The sequence below is a fragment of the Loxodonta africana genome, chromosome 22 (assembly GCF_030014295.1).
Source record: "Loxodonta africana isolate mLoxAfr1 chromosome 22, mLoxAfr1.hap2, whole genome shotgun sequence".
Taxonomy (NCBI): domain Eukaryota; kingdom Metazoa; phylum Chordata; class Mammalia; order Proboscidea; family Elephantidae; genus Loxodonta; species Loxodonta africana.
In genome coordinates this window covers 76,965,557-76,991,229 of record NC_087363.1, presented here as the reverse complement: position 1 = coordinate 76,991,229, position 25,673 = coordinate 76,965,557, and the positions used below count along the sequence as shown (strand labels likewise).

Sequence of the window (25,673 nt, the reverse complement as noted above, 5' to 3'; positions counted from 1 at the left end):
TTTGGTATTGAAATTGCAATTGCAGATGCTTCAGGTTGTATTCACTGTGATAGAATGTTGTGATGATTTATTAATCAGAATATGGTCCTTGTATGTTATTATCTTACAGACAGATCTAGAATCAATTTTGCAGTCATCAGGTGAAAAACCTTGTAACTTCAATCAAGCAACAGCCCTGCAAGCTTTTAGTCTCCATTGTCGATTAAGTATTCACCTTCAGCACAAGGTGAATTTTATTTTCTGTGTCTGTATTAGATTAACAATAACATTGCTATTGTTTTCACTGTTAATTTCTCTCTTTTTTGTGGTCATTGGACAGTTTTGCTCAGAAGAAAAAGTTTATCTGTCCATTTTGGAAGACACTGGATTTTGGTTAGAAAACAAAGTTTTATCTTTTATCCAAGATCAAGAAGAAGAACATCTGAAGCTCCATAGGGTCATTTATCAGCAAATCATCCAGGTTAGAAGTCTTAAGACACAGAAACTTTTCTCTTGAGCAAGTTTGTTAAGTGCTTTAGGATTTTATTTTCTGTCTTGAATTTGTAATTTTAGACATTAATTTTGCTCTTCTTACATACAGAACAGTGACATTTAAATATCTGAATTTGTCTTTTTGCAAAGCATAAACTGCACAATTTTAATGTAATTTTATACCTTGCATGTGATAGGTGTTCATGATGTTTATGAAATTGCATAATATATGTTTCTAGATTTCTTGTGGAAATAAAAATGGGAATTAATATACTTCCGTGGAAATTCCTTTATAAAACATCTTTATAAATATCTGCTTTATAAGACAACTAGTCCATCCGATACTAGAAGCTTTCCAAGGCTGGATTTCTTTCTTTCTCTCTCTCTTTTTAATGGCCATTTTTGATATATCACCTGAGTACATCTGTTTCTTTTGCAGACCTATCTGACTGTGTGTAAAGATGTTGTGATGGTTGGCCTTGGTGACTGTAAGTTTCAGATACAACTTTTACAACGAAGCCTTAGAATCATGCATACAGGTATACTTCATTTATTAAAGGACTGTTTTATAGCAATTAGTATTCAAAACCATGCCTCCCTTGTTTCCTCTCTGCCTCTCTCACTCTATCCCTCCTCCTGCCTTCTTTTCAGTCTTCCTCCCTACCTCCCTCCCTCCCTGTCCCTCTTTCTCCCTCTGTTTTGGCCTCCCTCCCTTACTTCCTTTGCTGCTCAGGACGCTAGCTTTTAAGTGAAAGGTAGGTAAGGCAGACTAGCTTATGCCAAGAAAGGAATTTATCGCCTGATGCAATCAGGAAGTTCAAAGATGTTTCTGGCATCAGACATTGCTAAATTCAGAGTTTCTAATTATATCCTTGGAGTTCTGCTTCTCTCTGTGGTTTGTTTATTGTCAGACACACTTTTCCCATGTACTAGGCAAGATGCCCAGTGGAAGTCTTGAGCCGATTTCTTTATTCAAAAAGGAGAGACCATCTCTCTTCTGGGATTCAGAACACATCTCACAGGAGAGTTCTCACTGCTTCTGTCCTGGTCATGGGCTGCTGTTGTGGGGTGGTGGGTAAATCAGGAGTTGTTATTTAATGCCTTACGAGGATCATATAGAGAGTTACTGTTACCTCAAGGAAAGGGATATTGGCAGACCAAAGTAGCATGCTCACAGTAGCAATTTAAGTTCCCACAAGCTTTCTTTAAGATACTTTAAGTATCTGTTAAGAAGGGTAGTATTTATAGTCATACCTTATTTAAATGGAGATCTTTATTTAGTAGAACTGGGAGAAAAGCTTGTTTCCTTCAGCTGTGTTAAGCAGGTAAGAAGGACTAATAAGAGTGTTTAGGTTCGCTACAGAGATTAAAATTTGTTCAAGGGATAAATGGAAAGTCAGTCTTCTTCCAAGTGGTCTGGTGGAGCTGAGAGGAGGTCAGCACTGAGCCAGACTGTTGACTGGTTATCTGGAGCATCATGTGAATGGGTCCTGAGGGCCAGGTTCCTGCAGCCCACGTCAGGTGGATGGTAGGGAGATGTGTGGGAAGATGTGACATAGGAGAGCATCTCCATCTTGGAGGGCATTCCCATGTCTCCTTTACCCTTGTGAGAACAGATTGTGACAAAGAAGAGTAAATTATATTATACATCCCTACCCTACGTTTGGCTGTTTCTGAGAGCTATACACCCACTGCTGTCAAGTCAATTCCGACTCATAGCGACCCTATAGGACAGAGTAGAACTGCCCCATAGAGTTTCCAGGGAGCACCTGGTGGGTTTGAACTGCCAACCTTTTGGTTAGCAGCCATTAGCACTTAACTACTATGCCACCAGGGCTTCCTGAGAGCTGTAGAAACTTGAAAAATTAATACTTAAATTTCTTTAAGCCCAGACGTTTGCTAAAAGAAATTGAAAATAATTTGATAGAATCCTTTAGTAAATCCAACATTAAGTTTTGAAAATTAGATTTATTAGTTTCATAGTTAAATTTATAGTTAATTCTCTATGGTCTTATTCTCATAGTCTTAAATAGCTTCGTGGTAAACTATAGAGGAGTCTTTGTCTCTCAGCATGCTCACTCAGAGTCTTTTTCATGAATCTGCTACTCAAGTTGGTGCTTGACTGCACTGGAGCTGGGATGTTGGTCACTCTGCTCTAGTGTTTACACGTCCTTGAATTAATCTTTAATTACAAATGAGATTATACCATGTTTAAAATATCCAACTTAAGTTTCAACATTGTTTATTGTAAGGTTTAGCCTTTTTTCTTTGTGTAATCCTTTGTAATGCTCACTTTCTATTGTGAAAACAGCATTTTAGGCTTAATAGTTAACAATAAAAAAAAATCATTTTTACTGTTTTAACTTTGTTTATCATTTAGGGATTATTTTCCCTTAAGGACTGAATCTATTTTAGTATTTATAAAATTTACTTTAATGAGGAGCTTGTTAGAATTTAGATTTCCAATATAGACAATTTCATCACGTAGGGGTATCTATTCCCTCTTTTCCCCGAGAATAAGGCCCTAAGCTACTGACTTTGCCTGTTCCCCAACTGAAATGATCTTTGTATTTGGGCATTGTGATAATCAGGATTTCCTAGGATAGAATCAGCTATGAAATTATTTTTCAGACTTGTTACAAATGTATCATAGGATTATATTTGGCAATCTAGCTAGGTAGACTTGGAGTGTTGTTCTGTGGGTTTTTTGCACTACTTGAAAGAGTCCCAGTAAACAGTTTTAATTAAAAGAAATAGTATATATTTATATTATTGATATTTAAGTAAGGTATTATTTGTTCTGAAGTGGGTACTAAAGAAAAGAATACAGCTGAGTCCCCTTGTATAACCCAAATGTAAAAATCCAAACCCACAAAATGTAGCTGTTTCTGCTATAACACAAAAAATATGTTTTGGAAAAAAAACGTGTATTCTGCAAAATCAGCAATAAAATTAACAGCCTGTGGTAAAAGATTTGGGGTGGACTACTAAAATTCTGTGCTAGGAAACAGAGCATTAAGAAAATACCAATCTAAACGCAGGGCCAAGATGGTGGAGTAGTCAAATGCTTCCGATGATCCCTCTTAAAACAAAGACCCGAAAAAACAAGTGAAGCAATTATGTATATAACAAGTAAGGAGCTGTGAACATCAAAAGCAAAGTTAGAAAATCAGACTGAGCGGCAGGGGAGGGAGAGATGGTTCAGAAGCAGCGAGGAGTTGCCAGACCTGGCTCGGTGGGAACTGGAGCCCCTCAGTCAACGATTCCCTGGTGTGACCTCAGCTAGGCTAGCAGCGGTCAGGACATGAGTTCCTCAGAAAGAGACAGCGAGTTGCACTGTCTACTCATGCCTCCGGAATCAGAGAACAGCACTGTCAGCAAAAGCCAAGTACTTGCATCTAATTTACCATGCCCTCAGCCTCCAGGCCAGCTTCAGTGGTGATCGATTTCACTGGGCCTGAGATAGGTCCTGCCATGTGCTCTGAGCCATTCTCCCGGACTTGGAGAAGGAATAAATTAACAGTTGGGGGAAAAAATAATCTGCTGGGTCCCCTAAGCTGGGAACTCAGGGCAGAAGATGCTCTAGTCCAGACAAAAATGATCCATGGACTTTGAATGCTTTCACCCCTACATGCACCTGTATGGGCCCATTTCAGGAGCATATGCCCTTGTTCGCAGACTGCGGCGAGGTATGTGCCTGAGATCAGACTTTAACTGTTTTAGCTGTGCGGTGAAGACGTGGGTTTTTGACATTTGACACTGCTCTGCCTATTAAACAGGGTCCTCATGTACCCTCATCAGGGCCATAAGGACTGGTGGCTACACCCACACCACCTAACCACCAGCAACAGGGGTCCAAGGATAAGTGGTGCCTCCCAGTCCTCAAAACCAACAGAATTGAGTGCCCATGTTCCGGTTGCAAAACCCACCCACCTGTGCTCCCTAGGGAACAGGGATGTGCTTTCCTCACAGATACTTGGGGAATGGTTGTCAGCCCCCTGCTTTGCTCAGATCGTGACGCCCTGCTGCAACCAGTTACCTGTGCCTACACAAACCACCTCTGCCCCTGTAAGACTGTAGGACAGAGCCTGCACCACACACTTGGTGACCGACTACCTGGACACCTAAGCCGAATCCATACAAGAAAAGTGAATTGACTCTCAGGCTCATATACCTGGTAATAGCTCTAGCCAGCTGGTGACAGAACTTTAGAGCTTCAAAGGCACAAAAAATCAAGCTAGATCTCTCAAGCAGCCTGTTTGGGCATATCAAAACAAAATAAAGAAAGAAGCTAGAATACAGTAAGCAAACAAAATAAATTAATAAGGTAATGTGTACATGGCTTGGAGACAGCAGTCAATATCAAATCACATAAACAGACCATGATCGCTTCAACAAGCTCTCGAAAGAATCAAGGAATCTTCCAGATGAAGAGGTCTTCCTGAAATTACCAGAGGCAGAATACAGAAGACTGATTTACAGAATTGTTCAAAAGATCAGGCAAAACACAGAACAAGCCATGGAATACACAGATAAAGCAGTGTAGGAAATTAAGAGGGTTATTCAAGACAGTAATGAAAATTTTAACAGGCTGCAAGAATCCATAGAGAGAAAACAATCAGAAACTCAGAAGATTAACAATAAAATTTCAGAATTAGAAAACTCAGAAAGTCAGAGGAACAGAATTGAGGAAATGGAAATCACAGCTAGTGAGATTGACTATAACCACTTGGCACCAATATATTTGAAGAAAAATCACATAAAAGAATTCTTTTAAAAAATGAAGAAACCCTAAGAACCTCTATCAAGAGAAATAACCTACAAGTGATTGGAGTACCAGAACAGGAAGGGAGAACAGAAAATACAGAGAGACGTGTTGAAGATTGTTGGCAGAAAACTTCCCTGATATCTTGAAAGATGTGAAGATACCTATCCAGGATGATCATGGAAATTCACAAAAGTTAGAGCCCAAAGAAAGTCACCAGGGCATATTATAATCAAACGTGCCAAAACCAAAGATAAAGAGAGAATTTTAAGAGCAGCTAGGGATAACTGAAAAGTCACCTACAAAGGAGAGTCAATAAGAATAAGCTTGGACTACTCGGCAGAAACCATGCAGGTAAGAAAGCAATGGACTGACATATATAAAGCATTGAAGGAAAAAAATTGGCAGCCAAGAATCGTATATCCAGCAAAACTGTCTCTCAAATATGAAGGTGAAATTAGGATATTTCCAGATAAACAGAAGCTTAGGAGATTTGCAAAAACCAAACCAAAACTACAAGAAATGCTAAGGGGAGTTCTCTGGTTAGGAAATTAATAACATCAGATATCAGTCCAAAACTGGAACACAAGACACTGCAACCAGATATCAACCCAGATAGGGAAATCACAAAAATAAATCAAGATGTGAAAATGCTTAAAACAGGGAGACAGTGATGTCATAATGTAAAAGATGACAACATTAAATCAATAAAGAGGGACTAAAAAATATAATCATAAATCTTTCATGTGGAGAGTAACTAAAGGCAACATAAAGAAATAAAAGTTTTATTTAAACTTAGAAAAGTGGGGTAAATGTTAAGGTAACGACAAAGGAGACTAAATATCCTAAACATCAAAATAAAATACAAGAAAAACATAAAGACTCGGCGAAAACGAATAATAGGAAAAGACAATCTATAAAGAAAAACTACTCACCACAAAAAATTAAGTGGAAAAAGAAACTGTCAACGACATAAAAAAAATACATCAAATTGACGGCACTAAACTCATACCTGTCTGTGATTATGCTGAATGTAAACGGACTAAATGCACCAATAAAGAGAGACAGAAAGTGGCAGAATATATAAAAGAACACGATCCATCTATATGCTCCCTACAAGAGAAATACCTTAGAATTGAAGACACAAACAAACTCAAAGGATGGAAAAAAATACATCAAGCAAACAACAATCTAAAAAGAGCAGGAGTGCCAATATTAATTTCTGAACAAATAGACTTTAAAATCCACCACAAAGGATAAAGAAGGATTAATGATTATAGGCCAATACACCAGGAGGGTATAACCTTATTAAATATGTACGCACACAACGACAGGGCTTCAAGATACATAAAACAAACTAACAGCATTGAAAAGTGAGATACACCGCTCCACAATACTAATAAAAATAGGAGACTTCAAAACACCACTTTTGGTGAAGGACAGAAATCCAGAAAGAAGCTCAATAAAGACACAGGAGACCTAGCTGCCACAATCAACCAACTTGACCTTGTAGATGTATACAGAACACTGCACCCAACAGCAGCCAAGTAAACTTTCTTTTCCAATCTGCACGGGTCATTCTCTAGAATAGACCACGTATTAGGTCACAAAGCAAGCCTTAACAGAATTCAAAATATTACAAAGTATGTTCTCTGACCATAAATCCATAATAGAAAAAGCAGGGAAAAGAAATCAGACACTTGGAAACTGAACAACACCTTCCTTGAAATGGACTGGGTTATAGAAGAAATTAAGGATGGAGTAAAGAAACTCATAGAATCCAGTGAAAGTGAAAACACTTCCTATCAGAACCTTAGGGACACAGCTAAAGCAGGGCTCAGAGGTCAATTTATAGCAATAAATGCACACATACAACAAGAAGAAAGGGCCAAAATCAAAGAATTATCCCTACAACTTGAACAGATGAAAGGATAGCAACAAAAGAAACCCTCAGGCACCAGAAGAAAACAAATCATAAAAATTAGAACAGAATTAAATGAAATAGAGAACAGAAAAACAATTCAAAGGGTTAACAAGACCAAGAGCTGTTGCTTTGGAAAAATTAAGAAAATCGATAAACCATTGGCCAAACTGACAAAAGAAAAGCAGGAGAGGAAGCAAATAACCCAAATAAGAAATGTGATAGGCAATATCACAACAGACTCAACTGAAATAAAAATAATCATATCGCATTATTATGAAAATTTGTACTCTAACAAATTTAGAAACATAGAAGAACTGGGTGAATTTCTAGAAACACACTACCTATCTAAACTAAGACAGAGGTAGAACAACTAAATAAACCCATAACAAAAGAAGACGTTGAAAAGGTAATTTAAAAACTCCCATCAAAAAAAAAAAAAAAAAGCCCTGCATCTGACAGCTTCACTGGAGAATTCTGCCAAACTTAAAGAGAGGCATTAACACCATTACTACTAAAGGTGTTTGAGAGCATAGAAAAGGATGGAATACTGCCCAACTCATTCTACGAAGCCAGCGTATCCCTGATACCACAACCAGGTAAAGACTCCAACAAAAGGAAAATTACAGACCTATATCCGTCATGAACTTAGATGCAAAAATCCTCATCAAAATTCTAGCCAGTGGAATTCAACAATATATATAAAAAAAAATAATTCACCATGACCAAGTGGGATTCATGCCAGGTATGGAGAGGTGGTTCATCATTAGAAAAACAATTAATGTAATCCATCATATAAGTAAAACAAAAGACAGGAACCCCATGATCTTATCAATTGATGCAGAAAAGGCATCTGACAAAGTCCAACACCCAAAAACACTCTCAGCAAAATAGGAATGCAAGGGAAACATAATAAATGGCATTTATACAAACCCAACAGCCAACATCATCCTAAATGGAGAGAGTCTGAAAGCATTTCCCCTTGAGAATGGGAACCAGACAAGGATGTCCTTTATCACCACTCTTACTCAACATTGTGCTGGAGGTCCTAGCCAGAGAAATTAGGGTAGATAAAGAAATAAAGGGCATCCAAATTGGTAAGGAAGAATTAAACATATCTCTGCTTGCAGATGACATGATCTTACACACAGAAAACACTAAAGAATTCTCAAGAAAACTACTGAAACTAATAGAAGAGTTCAGCAGAGCATCAGGATACAAGATAAACATACAAAAATCAGTTGGACCCCTCTACACCAACAAAGAGAACTTCAAAGAGGAAATCACCAAATCAATACCATTTACAATAGCCCCCAGAAGATAAAATACTTAGTAATCTTACCAGAGAGGTAAAAGACCTATACAAAGAAAACTACAAGATACTACTGCAAGAAACCAAAAGAGACCTACATAAGTGGAAAAACATACCTTGCTCAAAGATAGGAAGACTCAACATTGTAAACATGTCTATTCTGCCCAAATGGATCTATAGATACAATGCATTTCTGATCCAAATTTGTGACATTTTTTAATGAAATGGAGACACAAATCACTCACTTCATATGGAGGGGCAAGAAGCCCCGAATAAGTAAAACATTACAGAAAAAGAAGAACAAAGTGGGAGGCCTCACACTACCTGATTTTAGAACATACCATACTGCCCCAATAGTGAAAACAGCCTGTTACTGGTACAACAACAGATACATAGACTAATGGAGAAGAATTGAGAATGCAGACATAAATCCATCTTCATATCAGCAGCTGATATTTGAGAAAGGCCCAAAGTCTGTTAATGTGGAAAAGACTGTCTCTTTGACAAATAGTGCTGGCATAAGTGGATATCCATCTGCAAAAAAATGTAACAAGACCCATTCCTCACACCATGCACAAAAACTAACTCAAAATGGATCAAATATCTAAATATAAAATCTAAAACGATAGAGATCTTGGAAGAAAAAATAGGGACAACACTAGGAGCCCAAATACATGGTATAAACAGTATACAAAACTACTAACAATGTACAAACCCCAGAAAAGAAACTTGATAACTGGGAGCTCATAAAAATCAAACACTTATGCTCATCCAAAGACTTCACCAAAAGAGTAAAAAGATTACCTATAGACTGGGATAAAGTTTTTAGCTATGACAGTTCCAACCAACGTTTGATCTCTAAAATCTACGTGATACCACAAAAAGACAAATAACCCAATTTAAAAAATGGGCAAAGCATATGAACAGGCACTTCACCAAAGAAGACATTCAGGCAGCTAACAGATACATGAGGAAATGCTCTCGATCATTAGCCGTTAGAGAAATGCAAATCAAAACTTCAGTGAGATACCATCTCACACCGACAAGGCTGGCATTAATCCAAAAAGCAGCAAATAATAAATGTTGGAGAAGTTGTGCAGAGACTGGAACACTTAAACATTGCTGGTGGGAATGTAAAATGGTACAGCCACTTTGGAAATCAATTTAGCATTTCCTTAAAAAAGCTAGAAAAAAAACTACCATATGATCCAGCAATCCCACTTCTCGGAATATATCCTAGAGAAATGAGAGTCTTTACATGAACAGATACATGCACACCCATTTTCACTTCAGCACTTTACAATAGCAAAAAGATGGAAGCAACCGAGGTGCCCATTAACAGATGAACGGGCAAATTTATTGTCATAGTCACACAGTGGAATACTACGCAACGATAAAGAACAATGATGAATCTGTGAAACATTTCATAACATGGAGGAATCTGGAAGGCACACTGAGTGAAATTAGTCAGCTGCAAAAGGACAAATGCTGTATGAGACCACGATTCACGATTATAAGAACTCAAGAAATAGTTGAAACAAAGTAGAAAATATTCTTTGATGGTTACAGGGTGGGGAGAGAGGGAGAGGGCTATTCACTGATTAGATTGTAGATAAGAACTATTTTAAGTGAAGAGAAAGACAACACACAGTACAGGAGAGGTCGGCACAACTGGACTAAACCAAAAGCAAAGAAGTTTCCTGAATACAACCGAACATTTCAAAGGCCAGCATAGCAGGGGCGGGGGTCTGGGGACCATGGTTTCAAGATACATCTAGGTCAATTGGCATAACAAAATATATTAAGAAAACATTATCTATCCCACTTTGGAGAGTGGCGTCAGGGATCTTAAACACTAGCAAGTGACCATCTAAGACGCATCAGTTTGTCTCAACCCACCTGGAGCAGAGGAGAATGAAGAACACCAAAGACACAAGGTAATTATGAGCCCAATAGACAGAATAGAGCCGCATAAACCAGAGACTACATCAGCCTGAGACCAGAAGAGCTAGATGGTGCCCAGCTACAGCCCTTGACTGCCGTGACAGGGAACACCACAGAGAATCCCTGTAGAGCAGGAGAACAGTGGAATGCAGACCTCAAATTATTGTAAAAAGGCCAGACTTACCGGTCTGTCTGAGACTGGAGGGACCCCGGAGATCATGGTCCCCGGACCTTCTGTTAGCCCAAGACTGGAACCATTCCCAAAGCCAACTCTTCAGGCAGGAATTGGACTGGACCATAAGACAGAAAATGATACTGGTGAGGACTGAGTTTCTTGGCTTAAGCAGACGCTTGAGACTGTGGGCTCCTCCTGTCTGGAGGTGAGAGGAGAAGGCAGAGGGGGACAGGAGCTGGCTGAATAGACGGGGAATACATGGTGGAGAAGAGGAGTGTGCTGTCTCATTAGGGGGAGAGCAACTAGGAGTACATAAGAAAAAAATTTTTTTTCCTTATTTTAGCAACGTGTATATAAGTTTTTGTATGAGAGACTGACTTCATTTGTAAACTTTCACTTAAAGCACACAAAAAAAGAAAATCTTTAAACCATACCAGTGCAATTGAAAAAGGATTTTATATTTCTAATAAGCGGATATAAGAGTTCATATAGGATTTTGTCATAAACCAATTCTCTTTCTGCATTATACTGATAATTATGCCCATATATACCAATTGCTTTTGAAGTAATTCACTTTAAAGAGGTAAGTGTTAGACTGACAACTTTGTGAAACTTTCACAATCAGTGTCTTCTATTTTACATTGTTGTGAAGTCTGACATTTTAAAAATTCAATTTATCTTATTTTACTTAAGTAGTGTCTATGTATATTTGGTTCTAAGGCACAACTGAAGTGTTTAACTTTTCAGAGTTTTGTTGGTAGGTATTAGATACTAGTTACCTGTGTGGTTCTCCCAGATCAACACTTTCCCCTTTGCAGACCCTCTTGTTTGTCAGGGTTCTTTGATCTTCAGGGCATCATCTTTCTCTGACTTGTTAGTACTTCCTCTTTAAATAGGTCAGCATTCAGTTATCTCCTATTCCATTCATTGGCAGTTTTTCATATGACCTACGTATGTGAAGAATTTATGCCTACGTCTTCTTTTAAATAGAGAGAGTAATCCCCTTGGAAAGTCCTCTTTTTTAATGATTTTACCAATTTTTATGATGCTGGTAGAGCCACAGACCTTTTAGGGGTAAAATCAACTGGAGTGTAACAATTTATTTTACTTATTTTAGGAGGTAAATTTGGGTTTTGGGTTAGTTTCTTATTTTTTTCTCAAACAGAGCTTACTGTACCTCGTAAACTGTCTTAGAAACCAAAGTACTTCGCCTACTATCTCCGTTTCCTATATAAAATCATACGATTATAATCACCTATTTGTTACCTAGATTTATTCCAATATTGCTGTCAGATTTGCTACATTCAAATGAGCGAGACAGATAAACTCATCAAATTAGTTATATAACTTTTTTGGCCAGAAAATGTGGAGTCTTATTATCCATCCCTTAGAGGTTGGGAAGGGAATTAAGCATGCCACCATTGGCACATGGTGACACTCAATAAACACTTCTTCAAAGAAGAATGAGTAAATAGGAGCTGCCAGCTCAAAAGAGATCCTCTTGGTGCAATTTTAGAGTTTATCTCCTTGCTTATAAAGTTGCTTCTTCTAACCCAGGCAGGTCTAATGTATCCTGGTGCCATTGTCAATGATTGATGCAGGCACATCTCCAGGACATGGGCAAAGAGACAGAAAAGAATGTCAGCCAGTGAGCTTTTGGGAAAACATTCTCTTAATGAGGAGCATTTTTTCTTGCTTACAGATTTGCTTTTTCATATTATAAATTTTTTTCTGATGTATAGTAGAAGTGTTGAAAAGTATCGTAGAAGTGTTGAAAAGATGTCACCTTGAAGACTAAGGTACACCTGATGCAAGCCCTGGTATTTTCAGTCACATTGTATACATGTGAAAGCTGGACAGTGAATAAGGAAGACCAAAGAAGAATTGACGCCTTTGAATTGTGGTGTTGGTGAAGAATGTTGAATATACCATGGACTGCCAAAAGAACGAACAAATCTGTCTTGGGAGGAGTACAACCAGAATGCTCCTTAGAAGCAAGGATGGCGAGACTGCATCTTACATACTTTGGACATGTTATCAGGAGGGATCAGTCCCTGGAGAAGGACATCGTGCTTGGCAAAGTACAGTCAGCAGAAAAGAGGAAGACCGTCAACGAGGTGGTTTGACACAGTGGCTGCAAGAATAAGCTTAACCATACCAACGATTATTAGGATGGCGCAGGACCGGGCAGTGCTTTGTTCTGTTGTGCATAGGTTTGCTGTGAGTCGGAACTGACTCAATGGTACCTAACAACAACAGCCAAAAAAACCCATTGCCGTTGAGTTGATTCCGACTCATAGCGAACCTATACAACAGTAGAAGGTAAAAAGAGAATCGTACAACGTGGTTCCCACACAGGAAGAGTATACTGTGTAGATGGGGAGGCAATCTGTATACACATGCCTACTGCTTAATTAACGCCTGAGCAAAATGAAGTGTCCAACGAGAGGTACAAGAATGCGTATTAAATGCCAAAGAAGCTCAGTGGAGAGCAAGATCACTGGGCTTTATTCATAAAAAACTGTGTTTTTTGATAATGTGTTTTTATTTGTATTACTTTTTATAGCTTAATTTACAAACAAGGTTGGTTGGAAGTAAAAAAAATTAAGATCTCAAGGATGAATTCTATGATTTGGCTTTAATTCAGTAATAAACTTCACAAAAATGATGTAACAGTAATGGAGAAGATTCAGAAAAGAAAGATAACCAATAAACTACTACAGAGTATTGGAAATTTAACAAAGTTAGCCTGGGAGGCTCTCAAATTATGTTGTGACGAATCTGAGGCCACTTCTGTCATTTTGTAATAATACATCTGGTTGTCAATTTGACTTATATGAGAAAATAGGACACGTTCTTTAATTCATGTGTTGAAGGAGTCACACCGTTAATTTGCTGTCTCTTTACATATGCAAGTGGACGTAGTTCTTAGTTTAGTGACTGAGTCAAATACACTATTAGTGTTATTGAACGTATTGGGCTAATACTTAAGCGGAGTAAAAGTTTTGTTTATTTTTATAGCATTTAAATGAATCTGATCAACCTGGGTTTTTTTTTTTTTTCTTGGTATTGGCTTATCAGTAATACCATATTCTTTTAAACTACCGTCATACACAAGTGTTAGTGAAAAATGCATGATAATTTCAACTAATTGCATGACAAGATAACTGATATTTTGAATTTTCTTTCCAGTGAAGGGATTTTTTTATGTTTCCTTACTTCTTGGCATTCTGAAAGAGATAAGTGGAAGTTCCCTAGTTCAGAAACCAGATTCAAATGAAGAAGTTGTAACACTTTTTGACACCGTCCAGAAAGTATTTCAGAATATGTTGGAATGTATTGCACGGGGCTTCAAAAGGCAACCAGAAGAAGGCCTGCGGGTATTTACTGTTTTTATGCAATATAATTAAATGAAAATTACTCATTTGATGGAAATATGATTCAATTCTGTAGCCTAAATTGTACTGAAGTAAAGTCTGCTTAGAGTTTAAGTTAGCTTTCGCTTACGATGTTAGGCTGTTTTATGAAATGCAGTTATGGTATAAGAAATAATTCCTTTATGGTATTATTTCAGGTAGTGCTTTCCAATCTTTTTCATAACATGACATGCTTAGAGAAATGGTAATATTTTACTTGTGGTTGGAGGCAAAGGAAGACCAACAGGTCTAGCTGTTCTAGACTACCCACCTGCCCTGAGGACCAAGGAGGTGCATATCTTTGTCAGTTTCCAATCAGTTTTTTACTAGTACAGCTTAACAAGCCAGAAGTGAGAGAGTACATCTACTAATAGGCTAATGAGTATTATTTTATTATTTTACAGAATTTTCCAAATAAAATATACTTCTGAGGGTGCTAATTTTGCCTATTTGTAGTGTGTAGGCTTCAGTTTGGAAGCTCTGGTAGCACAATAGTTAAAGCACTTGGCTGCTAACCAAAAGGTTGGCAGTTTGAACCCACCAGCAGCTCCGTGGGAGAAAAGACCTGACAGTCTGCTCCTGTGAAGATTACAGCCTAGGAAACCCTATGGAGCACTTCTGCTCTGTCCTATAGGGTCACTGTGAGTTGGAATCCACACAGCGACAACAACAGGCTTCAGTTTAACAAAGACTTTCCACAGATAAAATGTTAATTAACCTTCTGCTAATTGGAAGTGATAGTCGCAGAGCATGAAAGGACTCCAATGGTTTGCCTTTGCTGATTGAAAGCTAATGTGAATTTATTGTTAAGTAACTTGAACTTACTGAGTAACTAAACCAAAAAACCCGTTAACATCAAGTTGATTCCAACTCACAGCAACCGTATGGGACAGAGTAGAACTGCCCCATAGAGTTTCTAAGGAGCACTTGGTAGATTTGAACTGCCGACCTTTTGGTTGGCACTTAACCGCTCTGCCACCAGGGTTCCCTTATTGAGTAACTAGTTCATATAAAAATATTGACCTGTTTGCCAGATATGCTTATACTCCTCAGTGTCATGTAAATTCCTGAACAAAACCATATTGTCATCATAGCCATTATCTTTTTAAAGTAGTTGTTTAAACATATGAATGAGCTATTCTTTTTTAATGAGGATTTTTTAAAATGCTTAAATGGAAGTTTTTGAAATATTGAAGACTTTCAACTTTATTGTATTCTTTACTGATAGAGGTGATTGAAGATTATTGGCCATATTTTCCATAGCCTAGCTCATATTTGAGTTAATTTGAAATGGTTTTGCTTTTGTTTGTTTCAAGAGTCTATCGTCTGTCTTTATAATGTAATTTGAGCCACCGTTGACTGTGTGTCTTTATTCAGGACACGTTGCTTCACAGTTGGTGTCTTTTTTTAATGTAATTGATGTTTCTTCATGTTTGTTTTTCCTTCTTTCTTCTTTCTTTCTTTTTTTTTAATTCTATTTTTTTGAGGAGTTTTTTTGGGGGGGGGTATTTTGTTTTGGGGGAAAGAATATTTGTACTGATAATTACCAGTCAGCGGGCTTTAGTCATTTCTTTCTTCTTCTAGCCGTGGTGCTCCTGAGATTTGAATCAGCTTGAATTCCACAGCAGAAAGGAAAGCAGTGGGCACTGGTAATAGGCAAATGAGATTAATAAATGCTTGAACCCTGAGAGGGGTTAGGGATCCTCATTCTTAAAGTTTGTTTATTTTTTTAACCATGACTTACAGCGCCACCAAAATGACTAATCTGTTTTGTTGTAGCTACTTTATTCTGTCCAGACACCTCTGCATGAGTTTATAACCACCATTCAGTCTTGGCACATGAATATGCCCGTTCACCGGGGAGTGCTTTCTACTCTGATTGCTGCACCGGTGGTGGAGATAAGTCACAAACTGCGAAAGGTAAATATATTGATTGTGAAATTACTGTGTAGTTCTTTCCTCTTTTTGACTGTACAACATTCTGTATCCTACTAGGACATTTTTAAGTTTTTCAAAATATTTCCAAAGAACTCAAAGTTGAGTGAAACAGTTTTCGAAGTGGTATTTTTTTCTAGCAACCGTACCTCAAAGTTTAATAACTAGTTTGTATTTTAGGGGCCCTGGTGGTGGAGTGGAAACCCTGGTGGTATAATGGTTAAGAGCTACACTTGCTAACCAAAAGGTGGGCAGTTTGAATCCACCAGGCACTGCTTGGAAACCCTACAGGGCAGTTCTACTCTGTCCTATAGGGCTGCTATGAGTTGGAATCGACTCGATGGCAGTGGGTGGTTAAACACTTGGCTGCTAACCCAAAATGTCAGCAGTTCAAATCCATCAGCAGCTTCTTAGAAACCCTCTGGGGGCACTTCTACTCTGTCCTATATGGCTGCTATGAGTCGAAATTGACTCCATGGCAACATGTTAATGGGTACGTCAAAGTTTGATAGCTGATTTCTATTTTACAGTCTTACGACCATTGTGTAAAATACATTAAGGCCGTCATCACTTATGACTAAAACCAAACTGGTCCTTACATTGTGAACATTTCTTTTGGCGATATTGTACAGATTTAAATTGGTCAATACATAATATAAAGATTAGTGTTTATTTACTCCTATAAGCTATATAGCTAACAACTGTAAATAAATGAATGGTTTAGACCAAGGCAGTTTAAGGTCTGCAGGCCAAATCTGGCCTGCCACTTGTTATTATATATAAAGTTTAATTGGGACACAGCCACACCCATTTATTTATTACATATGGCTGACTTAGTGCTCTAACAGCAGACTTGAATGGTTGCAACATAGACAATAGGACCTGCAAAGCCTAAAATATTTACTATCTGGCCCTTTAGAAAAAACAATTTGCTGATCCCTGGTTTATACAATGCAAATGCATTAGATCCGTGATGATTTCTTATGGGGAAGCGAGTATTGGCTACCTTTTGGTTTTTGGTGTCAATAGTAATAAAGTAAAAATGCCCACTTGCTCCAACCTGTTTAGCATTTTATACATTCATATTTTAGATTTGGAAACATGTTCATTTTTACTGATACAATTTAAATGCTTTTTTTATATAAAACGTTTTATTATGAACATTTTCTAGTATACAATAGAGAGAACACTATGAACACCTTTTGTCTTTCACCTAAACTTGAGTTATTAACATTTAGCCCTATTTTTTTCTTTTTTTGACCAAGTATTTTGATGCAATTAGAGACATCGTAACATTTCACCTATAAATACTTCAGTATGCTTTTTTAAAAACTAAAGGCATTTTTCCTGCAAACCTCGATACTGTTTATTGCTTCTAACAAAATTAACAGTAATTCCATAATATCACGTAATACTCAGTTTATTTAATGTTCTTTAATAAAGGATAGTTTACATTTTAAAATTCTTACATGTCAAAAAGTAGTCTGGTGGTATACTGTTATTTATCGTCTTAAATACCTACTTCCAAAAGTAACTTAGATTTGCTCACATATAAAATAACTGTAATGAATAAAAAATCATTTATGAGGAAAGAATATATAAAATACCTGGGGTAATACAGCGATTTTCATTTACTGTCAATTGAACACTAATTTGTTTGTAGTTAAGGTGAAAAGTTACATATTTTCAGTATTTAATGGGACTATGTACACCAGTTTTTGAGGAAAGAGTAACACTTTTATGGTGGTACATTCTGAAATAATTTGTTGCTTGGCTCCTTAAACTATTGACATGAAGAACACGATGAATCATGTCTTCAAAAACTGCTTTATAGTAAGTGCAGAATTGTTCTTTGTATTTTATGGTACTGAATTTCAGCAAAAGTTGAGAGGTATAACACTAATAAATACACCAAGATAACTATTTAGATAAGTTTCAGAACCTTTTCCTAAGGTCAGTTCTTTTATAACTGACATCTCTGAGATACCGTGTTTAACTCCAGTATTAGTGTTGGTGTTAAGTAGTCCTGTACAAATGCTACATATGAAGCTTTATGAATGGACTTTCCAGATTTAGAATTTATTTCACCTTATGGCAGTAACTTTTGACTTTATGAAATGGTTTTTAGAATCAATTTTTAAAGCTCTAGATAAATATATTTAGAGTAGGTATGTATCCCCATTTGCTCAGAGATATTAAAATCATTAATGTTGAGCTGTAGTTTAGCTTTTGCTTATAAATGGAAATATTTTTCTCTCTAAATCAAGGTAAAAATCAAATTCATAGCTTATACCTTAAAACTGTTTAAGGATAATTGAAAACTATCAGAATACAAAGTGATGCTAAAGATGTCACAAAAGAACAGGTAAAGATCCTGAAGTGTTACATGAATGGGTGAGAAACACCCAGCAAACTAAGTATTTCCAAGTCTCAGCTTCTTTGTGATATTTAAAATTGCGACGCTATTAGTATTGTATGCCCTGACAGCAAACACCAACAAAAACATTCTTGACAAGATTTGAGAGTCTGTCTGCTGTCATTTATGCCTTTGGTTAATTTTTAATGAAGTGTTAGTGTTGTTAATTGCCACTGAGTGGTCTCTGACTCGTGGTGACCTTATGTACAACAGAACAAAACTTTGCCTGGTCCTGCACCATCTCCGTGATCTTTCATATGTTTGAGCCCATTGTTGTGGCTATTCTCTCAGTCCATCTTTTGGGGGTTTCCCTTGTTTTCACTGACTGTCTCCTTTGCCAAACAAGATGTCCTTTTCTAGCAATTGGTCTTTCCTGATGACAGACTGTCTTAGTCATCTAGTGCTGCCATAACAAATACCACAAGTGGATGGCTTTAACGAAGAGAAATTTATTCGCTCACAGTTTAGTAGGTTACAAGTCCAAATTCAGTTTGCTGGCCCCAGGGGAAGGCTTTCTCTCTCCATCGACTCTGGAGGAAAGTCTTCGTCCTTAATCTTCCCCTGGTCGAGGAGCTTCTCAGGTGCAGGGAGCCCATGTCCAAAGGACGCACTCTGCCTGTGGTGCTGCTTTCATGGTGGTATGAGGTCCCCGACTCTCTGGTTGCTTCCCTTTTCTTGTATCTCTTGCGAGATAAAAGGTGGTATAGGCCACACCCCATAGAAACTCCCTTTACCTTGAATCAGGGAGGTAACCTGAGTGAGGGTGGTGTTACAATCCCACCCTAATCCTCTCAACATACAATCACAAAGTGGAGGACAACCACACAATACTGGGAATCATGGCCTAACCAAGTTGATACATATTTTTGGGGGGACACAGTTCAATCCATGACACATGTCCAAAGTAAGCCAGACCAGGTTTCACCATCCTTGTTTCTAAGGAGCATCCCCGTTTTATTTCTTCTGAGACTGATTTATGCCTTCAGTTAACTTTTTTTTTAGTTTTATTTATTTTGTTGTTGAGAATATACACAGCAAAACATATACCAATTCAGCAGTTTCTACATGTACTATTTATTTAGTGACACTGATTACACTCTTCAAGCTCTGCAACCGTTCTCATCCTCCTCTTCTGAGTTGTTCCTCCTCCATTAACGTAAGTTCACTGCCCCCAGATGGTTCCCATCTAATCTTTTGACGTGCTGTTAATCAATTTGATCCAATATAGATCTTAAAAGAGCATAATTCTCAAGGTAGACATTATTCACTGGTTAAGCTATTGTTCGGCTTTAAGAAGATTTTAGGGGATATTTTTTTGGTTTAAGGGAAACCCTGATGGCGTAGTGGTTAAGTGCTACGGCTGCTAATCAAAAGGTCAGCAGTTGAAATCCACCAGGCGCTCCTTGGAAACTCTATGGGACAATTGTACTCTGTCCTATAGGGCTGCTATGAGTCGGAATCAACTCAACAGCAATGGTTTTTTTTTTTTTTTTGGTTTAAGATTTAAAGATTATCTTAGGGCAGTAGTTTCAGGTGTTTTTCCAACCTTCATGGCTCTAGGAAGTCTGGAGTCTCAGTCTAGTCTCGTGTCAAAGGAGGCAGCTGTTCATGGAGACATGCTTATTGAGCACTTACATAGGCTGTCGTACATATGATATGAAAATTAGTTTCCTTCTAACTGAGAATAAAAATTTAATACTAGTGTTAATTTGGAAACCCTGGTGGCGTAGTAGTTAAGTGCTACAGCTACTAACCAAAAGGTCGGCAGTTTGATTCCACCAGGCACTCCTTGAAAACTCTTTGGGGTAGTTCTACTCTGTCCTATAGGGTCGCTATGAGTCAGAATTGACTTGACGGCAGTGGGTTTGGTTTTATTTTTACTGTTAATTTGATATGTTTATACCAAATTGTTTCTTCCAGTTAACCTCATATTAATAATTATTTCTAGTCTAGTTAAGATCAGCTCCTCTACAAGAGGAATATGCTCTCATCAGACTCTTTCATGTGGCTGTCGTTACTTCTCTCATAACTTCAGAGTACGCTTTTCTTGTCACAAAGTGGAAATAATCTTTTTAACTGAGCATAGAGCCCTAAGCCTAGCAATCATGGTTCTCTATAGTTTGCCTTAGCCTACTACTGAATAAGAGTTGCTCACTATTTCATTGAAATTTATGCAAAAAAGTGATGGAGTTATTAATTACTGAGTAGTAGTAATCTACATTTTTATGAATAATGCCTGTTATACGTGTCCTAAAAGCAACACTTTAGATTGTTTTAATGATGTATCACCTACAGTAATGAGCATAATGAAATAGGGAAATACAGTCTCACTGACAAAGGTAATAATACTCCATGATGAAAACCCAGGACCTCATAATGTTGAAATCTAGTAATCTCACTCATGTACATAATAAATACAACTACTACCTTTTTTCTCACTTTAAAAAATATTTAAGGTATAATTTGTTGTTGTTGTTAGGTGCCGTCGAGTCGGTTCCGACTCATAGCGACCCTATGCACAGCAGAACGAAACACTGCCCGGTCCTGCACCATCCTTACAATCGTTGTTATGCTTGAGCACATTGTTGCAGCCACTGTGTCAATCCACCTCGTTGAGGGTCTGCCTCTTTTCCGCTGACCCTGTACTCTGCCAAGCATGATGTCCTTCTCCAGGGACTGATCCCTGTATAATTTACATCCAGTGAAATGCACAGATTTTAAGTGCCATATGGTTTATTCAGGCAAGTCCACGAGAGCCAAAATACAACTTGAATATATCCCACCTGAGTTTAGAGACAATCTCAAGAATAGATTTGGCGTGTTGAACACTAATGACCAAAGACTAGACAAGTTGTGGAGTGACATCAAGGACATCGTACATGAAGAAAGCAGGTCATTGAAAAGACAGGAAAGAAAGAAAAGACCAAGATGGATGTCAGAGGAGACTCTGAAACTTGCTCTTGAATGTTGAGCAGCTAAAGCAAAAGGAAGAAATGATGAAGTAAAAGAACTGAATAGAAGATTTCAAAGGGCGGCTTGAGAAGACAAAGTATTATAATGATATGTGCAAAGTGTTGGAGATGGAAAACCAAAAGGGAAGAACATGGTTGGCATTTCCTAAGCTGAAAGAACTGAAGAAAAAATTCAAGCCTCATGTTGCAATAGTGGAGGATTCTGTGGGGGAAACTATTAAACGACACAAGAAGCATCAAAAGAAGTTGGAAGGAATACACAGAGTCATTATACCACAAAGAATTAGTCGATGTTCAACCATTTAAGGAGGTAGCATATGATCAGGAACCAGTGGTACTGAAGGAAGAAGTCCAAGCTGCTCTGAAGGCATTAGCGAAAAACAAGACTCCAGGAAGTGACAGAATATCAATTGAGATGTTTCAGCAAATGGATGCAGCACTGGAGGTACTCACTTGTCTATGCCAAGAAATATGGAAGACAGCTTCCTGGCCAACTGACTGGAAGAGATCCATATTTATGCCTATTCCCAAGAAAGGTGATCGAACCGAGCGAGGAAATTATAGAACAATATCATTAATATCCCACGCAAGCAAAATTTTGCTAAAGCAGTGTATTGACAGGAAACTGCCAGAAATTCAGGCTGGATTTACAAGAGGACGTGGAACCAGGGATATCATTGCTGATGTCAGATGGATCCTGGCTGAAAGCACAGAATACCAGAAGGATGTTTATCTGTGTTTTATTGACTACACAAAGGAATTTGAATGCATGGATCATAACAAATTATGGATAACACTGAGAAAAATGGGAATTCCAGAACACTTAATTGTGCTAATGAGGAACCTATACATAGATCAAGAGGCAGTTGTTCAGACAGAACAAGGGGCTACTGAGTGGTTTAAAGTCAGGAAGGGTATAGGGTGTGCGTCAGGGTTGTATCCTTTCACCATACCTATTCAATCTGCATGCTGAGCAAATAATCCGAGAACCTGGACTATGTAAAGAAGAACAGGGCATCAGAATTGGAGAAAAACTCATTAACTCATTAACAACCTGTGTTATGCAGATGACACAACCTTGCTTGCTGAAAGTGAAGAGGACTTGAAACATTTGCTGATAAAGATCAAAGACCACAGCCTTCAGTATGGATTGCACTTCAATGTAAAGAAAACAAAAATCCTCGCAACTGGACCAATGAGCAACATCATGATAAACGGAGAAAAGATTGAAGTTTTTGAGGATTTCATTTTACTTGTATCCACAATCAACAGCCGTGGAAGCAGCAGTCAAGAAATCAAAAGACGCATTGCATTGGGCAAATCTGCTGCGAAAGACCTCTTTACAGTTTTAAAGAGCAGAGATGTTACCTTGATGGCAGAGGTGCGCCTGACCCCAGCCATGGTATTTTCAGTAGCTTCATATGCATGTGAAAGTTGAATGATGAATAAGGAAGACTGAAGAACTGACGTCTTTGAGTTGTGGTGTTGGTGAAGAATATTGAATATACCATGGACTACCAAAAGAACGAACAAATCTGTCTTGGAAGAAGTACAACCAGAATGCTCATTAGAAACAAGGATGGCAGACTGTCAGGAGGGCTCTGTCCCTGGAGAAGGGCATCTTGCTTGGAAAAGTACAGGGTCAGCAGAAAAGAGGAAGACCCTTAACAAGGTGGATTGACACAATGGCTGCAACAAGGGGCTCAAGCATAACAACGATTGTAAGGATGGCGCAGGACCGGGCAGTGTTTCGTTCTGTGGTACTTAGGATGGCTATGAGTCAAAACCAACTTGACGGCACCTAGTAACATCAGTGGTTTATTTACCTTGACAAATGCAGATATTCATTTAACCCATATCTTATCAAGATACAGAAGATTTCCATCACCCCAGAAAATTCCCTTTTGATCCTTCCAGTCAATTTCTTACACCTGCGCTCTACCCAAAGAAAACCACACAGTTTTACTTTATATCACTATAGATTAATTTTGCTTATTCTAAAACTTCGTATAAATAGAATCATGCAGTATTCTTAGTACTCTTTGTGTCTAGCTTCTTTAATTCAACTTAATGGTATTAAGTCATTCATGTTTCAGTATGTATAAATAGTTCTTTCCTCTTATTGCTTAGTAGTATTCCATTGAATTTTTATTTATATATATATGATGTGTTTATACATTTTCCTTTGAGGGGTACCTGGCTGTTTTTTAGGTTTTAGCTGGTATGAATAAAGCTCCTATGATATTCACAAATAGTCCTTTATGTGGACATGTGATTTCATTTCTCTTGGGTAAATACCAAGTAGTAGTATTGTTGGATCATAGGATACATGTATATATGATTTTTTATTGTTGCAAATATGCGTATCACACATTTGTCAGTTTCACATTTTCCATGCGTATCACTCAGTGACATCAATTATATTAATCGTGTGATGCAACCGTAATCAGTATCTTTTGCCCAGTTTCCCATCACTGCAAACAGAAACACATGACTTCCTAAAGGATGACTCCCTCTTTCCTCCTTCCTCCCGCCCTGATAACCACTAATAGACTTTGGTCTCTACATTTGCCTATTCTAGATATTTCAATGAGTGAGATCATACAATATTTGTTCTTTTTGTGGTTGACTTACTTCACTCAGCATGATGTTTTCAGGGTTCACCCATGTTGTAGCATAAGGATACATGTGTATGTAATTTTTAAAGAAATCACCAGTTTTTAAAGTGATTTTACTGTCTTACACTTTATTAATCATGTGAGAGTTCCATATGCTCCTTATCTTTGGTAACGTTTGTTGTTTTTAGTCATCTTAATTTTTTGTCATTCAAGTGGGTGTGTAGTAGTAGCATCTCACTGTGGTTTTATTTTGTATTTCCCTGTTGAATAATAATATTTAACATCTTATGTGCGTATCGACTGTTCAGGTACTTCTTTTGTATCTGTTCAAGTATTTTGTTGTTGTTAACTGCCGTAAAGTCGGTTCCAACTTACAGCAACCCTGCGTACAACAGAACGAAACGTTGCCCAGTCAAGTATTTTACCCTTTTTTAATTGTGTTATTGCCTTTTTACTATTGAGTTATAGGAATTCCTTATGAATTATGCATACAAGTCCTTTGTCAGATAACATGTGTGGCAATATTTTCTCTCAGTTATAGTTCAGTACTACTCATTTAAAGGTTTTTTTTTTTTTTTTTTGATGGGTAGAAGGCTTTTATTTTCATGAAGATGAATTAATCATTTTTTCTTTTATGGTTAATACTTTGTGCCTTCTCTAAAAAAACTTTACCTGTCCCAGTGTCATGAAGATATTCTCTTGTATTTTCTTCTGTAAGTTTTAAAGTTAAATGTCCTTTCCCCTATTGAATTGCTTTGACTTCCTTGTTGAGTATCCTTTGACTGTGTATGTGGGGGTTAATTTCTTGGGTCTGTTCAGTTCCATTGATCTGTTTATCCAGTTTTTTACCAAACCTCGTTGTCCTGATTATTGTAGCTTTAAAGTGAGCCTTGAAATCAGGTAGTATAACTTAACTTTGCTCTCTTTTTGTTTTTCCAAAGATGTTTTAACTCTTTTGGCCACTTGCATATAACTTTTAGAATCAGTTTGTTAATTTCTGCAAAAAGCCCCCTGGAAATTCTACTGAGTTTACTAAGAAGTAAAAATAGTATACCTTTCCATTTATTTAAGCCTTTATTAATTTCTCTCAGCAATGTTTTATGGTTTTCAGTATAGACCTCTTAGAGATTGTTAGTTAAATTTATCCCTGAATATTTTGTTTTTAGATGCCATTATAAATGATACTTTTAAATTTTTAATTTTCAGGTTTTCACCATTATGACATAGAAAAACAGTTGATTTTTGTATATTGACTTTATATCCTGCAACATTGCTAAATTCACTTATGAATTCTAGTAGTTTCATATAGATTTCTTAGAATTTTCTTCATACACAATCAGGTCTTCTGAGAAGAAAGACAGTTTTAGTTCTGCTTTTCCAATCTGTATGCCCTTTATTCATTTTTCTTGCTTTATTTCACTGACTAGAGCCTCCAGTGAAAGGTTTAATAGAAGTGGGGCAAGTAGACAAATTTGCCTTGTTCCCCATTTACCAAAAAAAAACAAAAAACAAACCTGTTGCTTTTGAATTGATCCTGCGTCATAGTGACTTTATAGGACAGAGAAGAACTGCCCCATAGGGTTTCCAAGGAGCAGCTTGGGTTCAAACTGCTGACCTTCCCATTTAGAAGAGTATCCAGTATTTCACCATCAAGTGTGGTATACATTAAGGGTTTTTTTGTAGATTCATTTTATCAGGTTGAAGATGCTTACTTCTCTTGTTAAATGA

General features: G+C 37.5%; 1 protein-coding gene across 4 annotated transcripts in view; it reads left to right on the top strand.

Moving 5' to 3' along the window:
• NCAPG2 (non-SMC condensin II complex subunit G2) overlaps positions 1-25,673 on the top strand; it is a 122,270-nt gene that overhangs the window by 74,593 nt on the left and 22,004 nt on the right. For all 4 annotated transcript variants that reach the window (XM_010600288.3, XM_010600289.3, XM_010600290.3 and 1 more), the window contains exons 20-24: positions 110-226; positions 320-460; positions 911-1,010; positions 13,781-13,968; positions 15,784-15,924. In XM_010600288.3, coding sequence (XP_010598590.1) covers positions 110-226; positions 320-460; positions 911-1,010; positions 13,781-13,968; positions 15,784-15,924 — 687 coding nt within the window. The remainder of the gene's footprint in view (positions 1-109; positions 227-319; positions 461-910; positions 1,011-13,780; positions 13,969-15,783; positions 15,925-25,673) is intronic.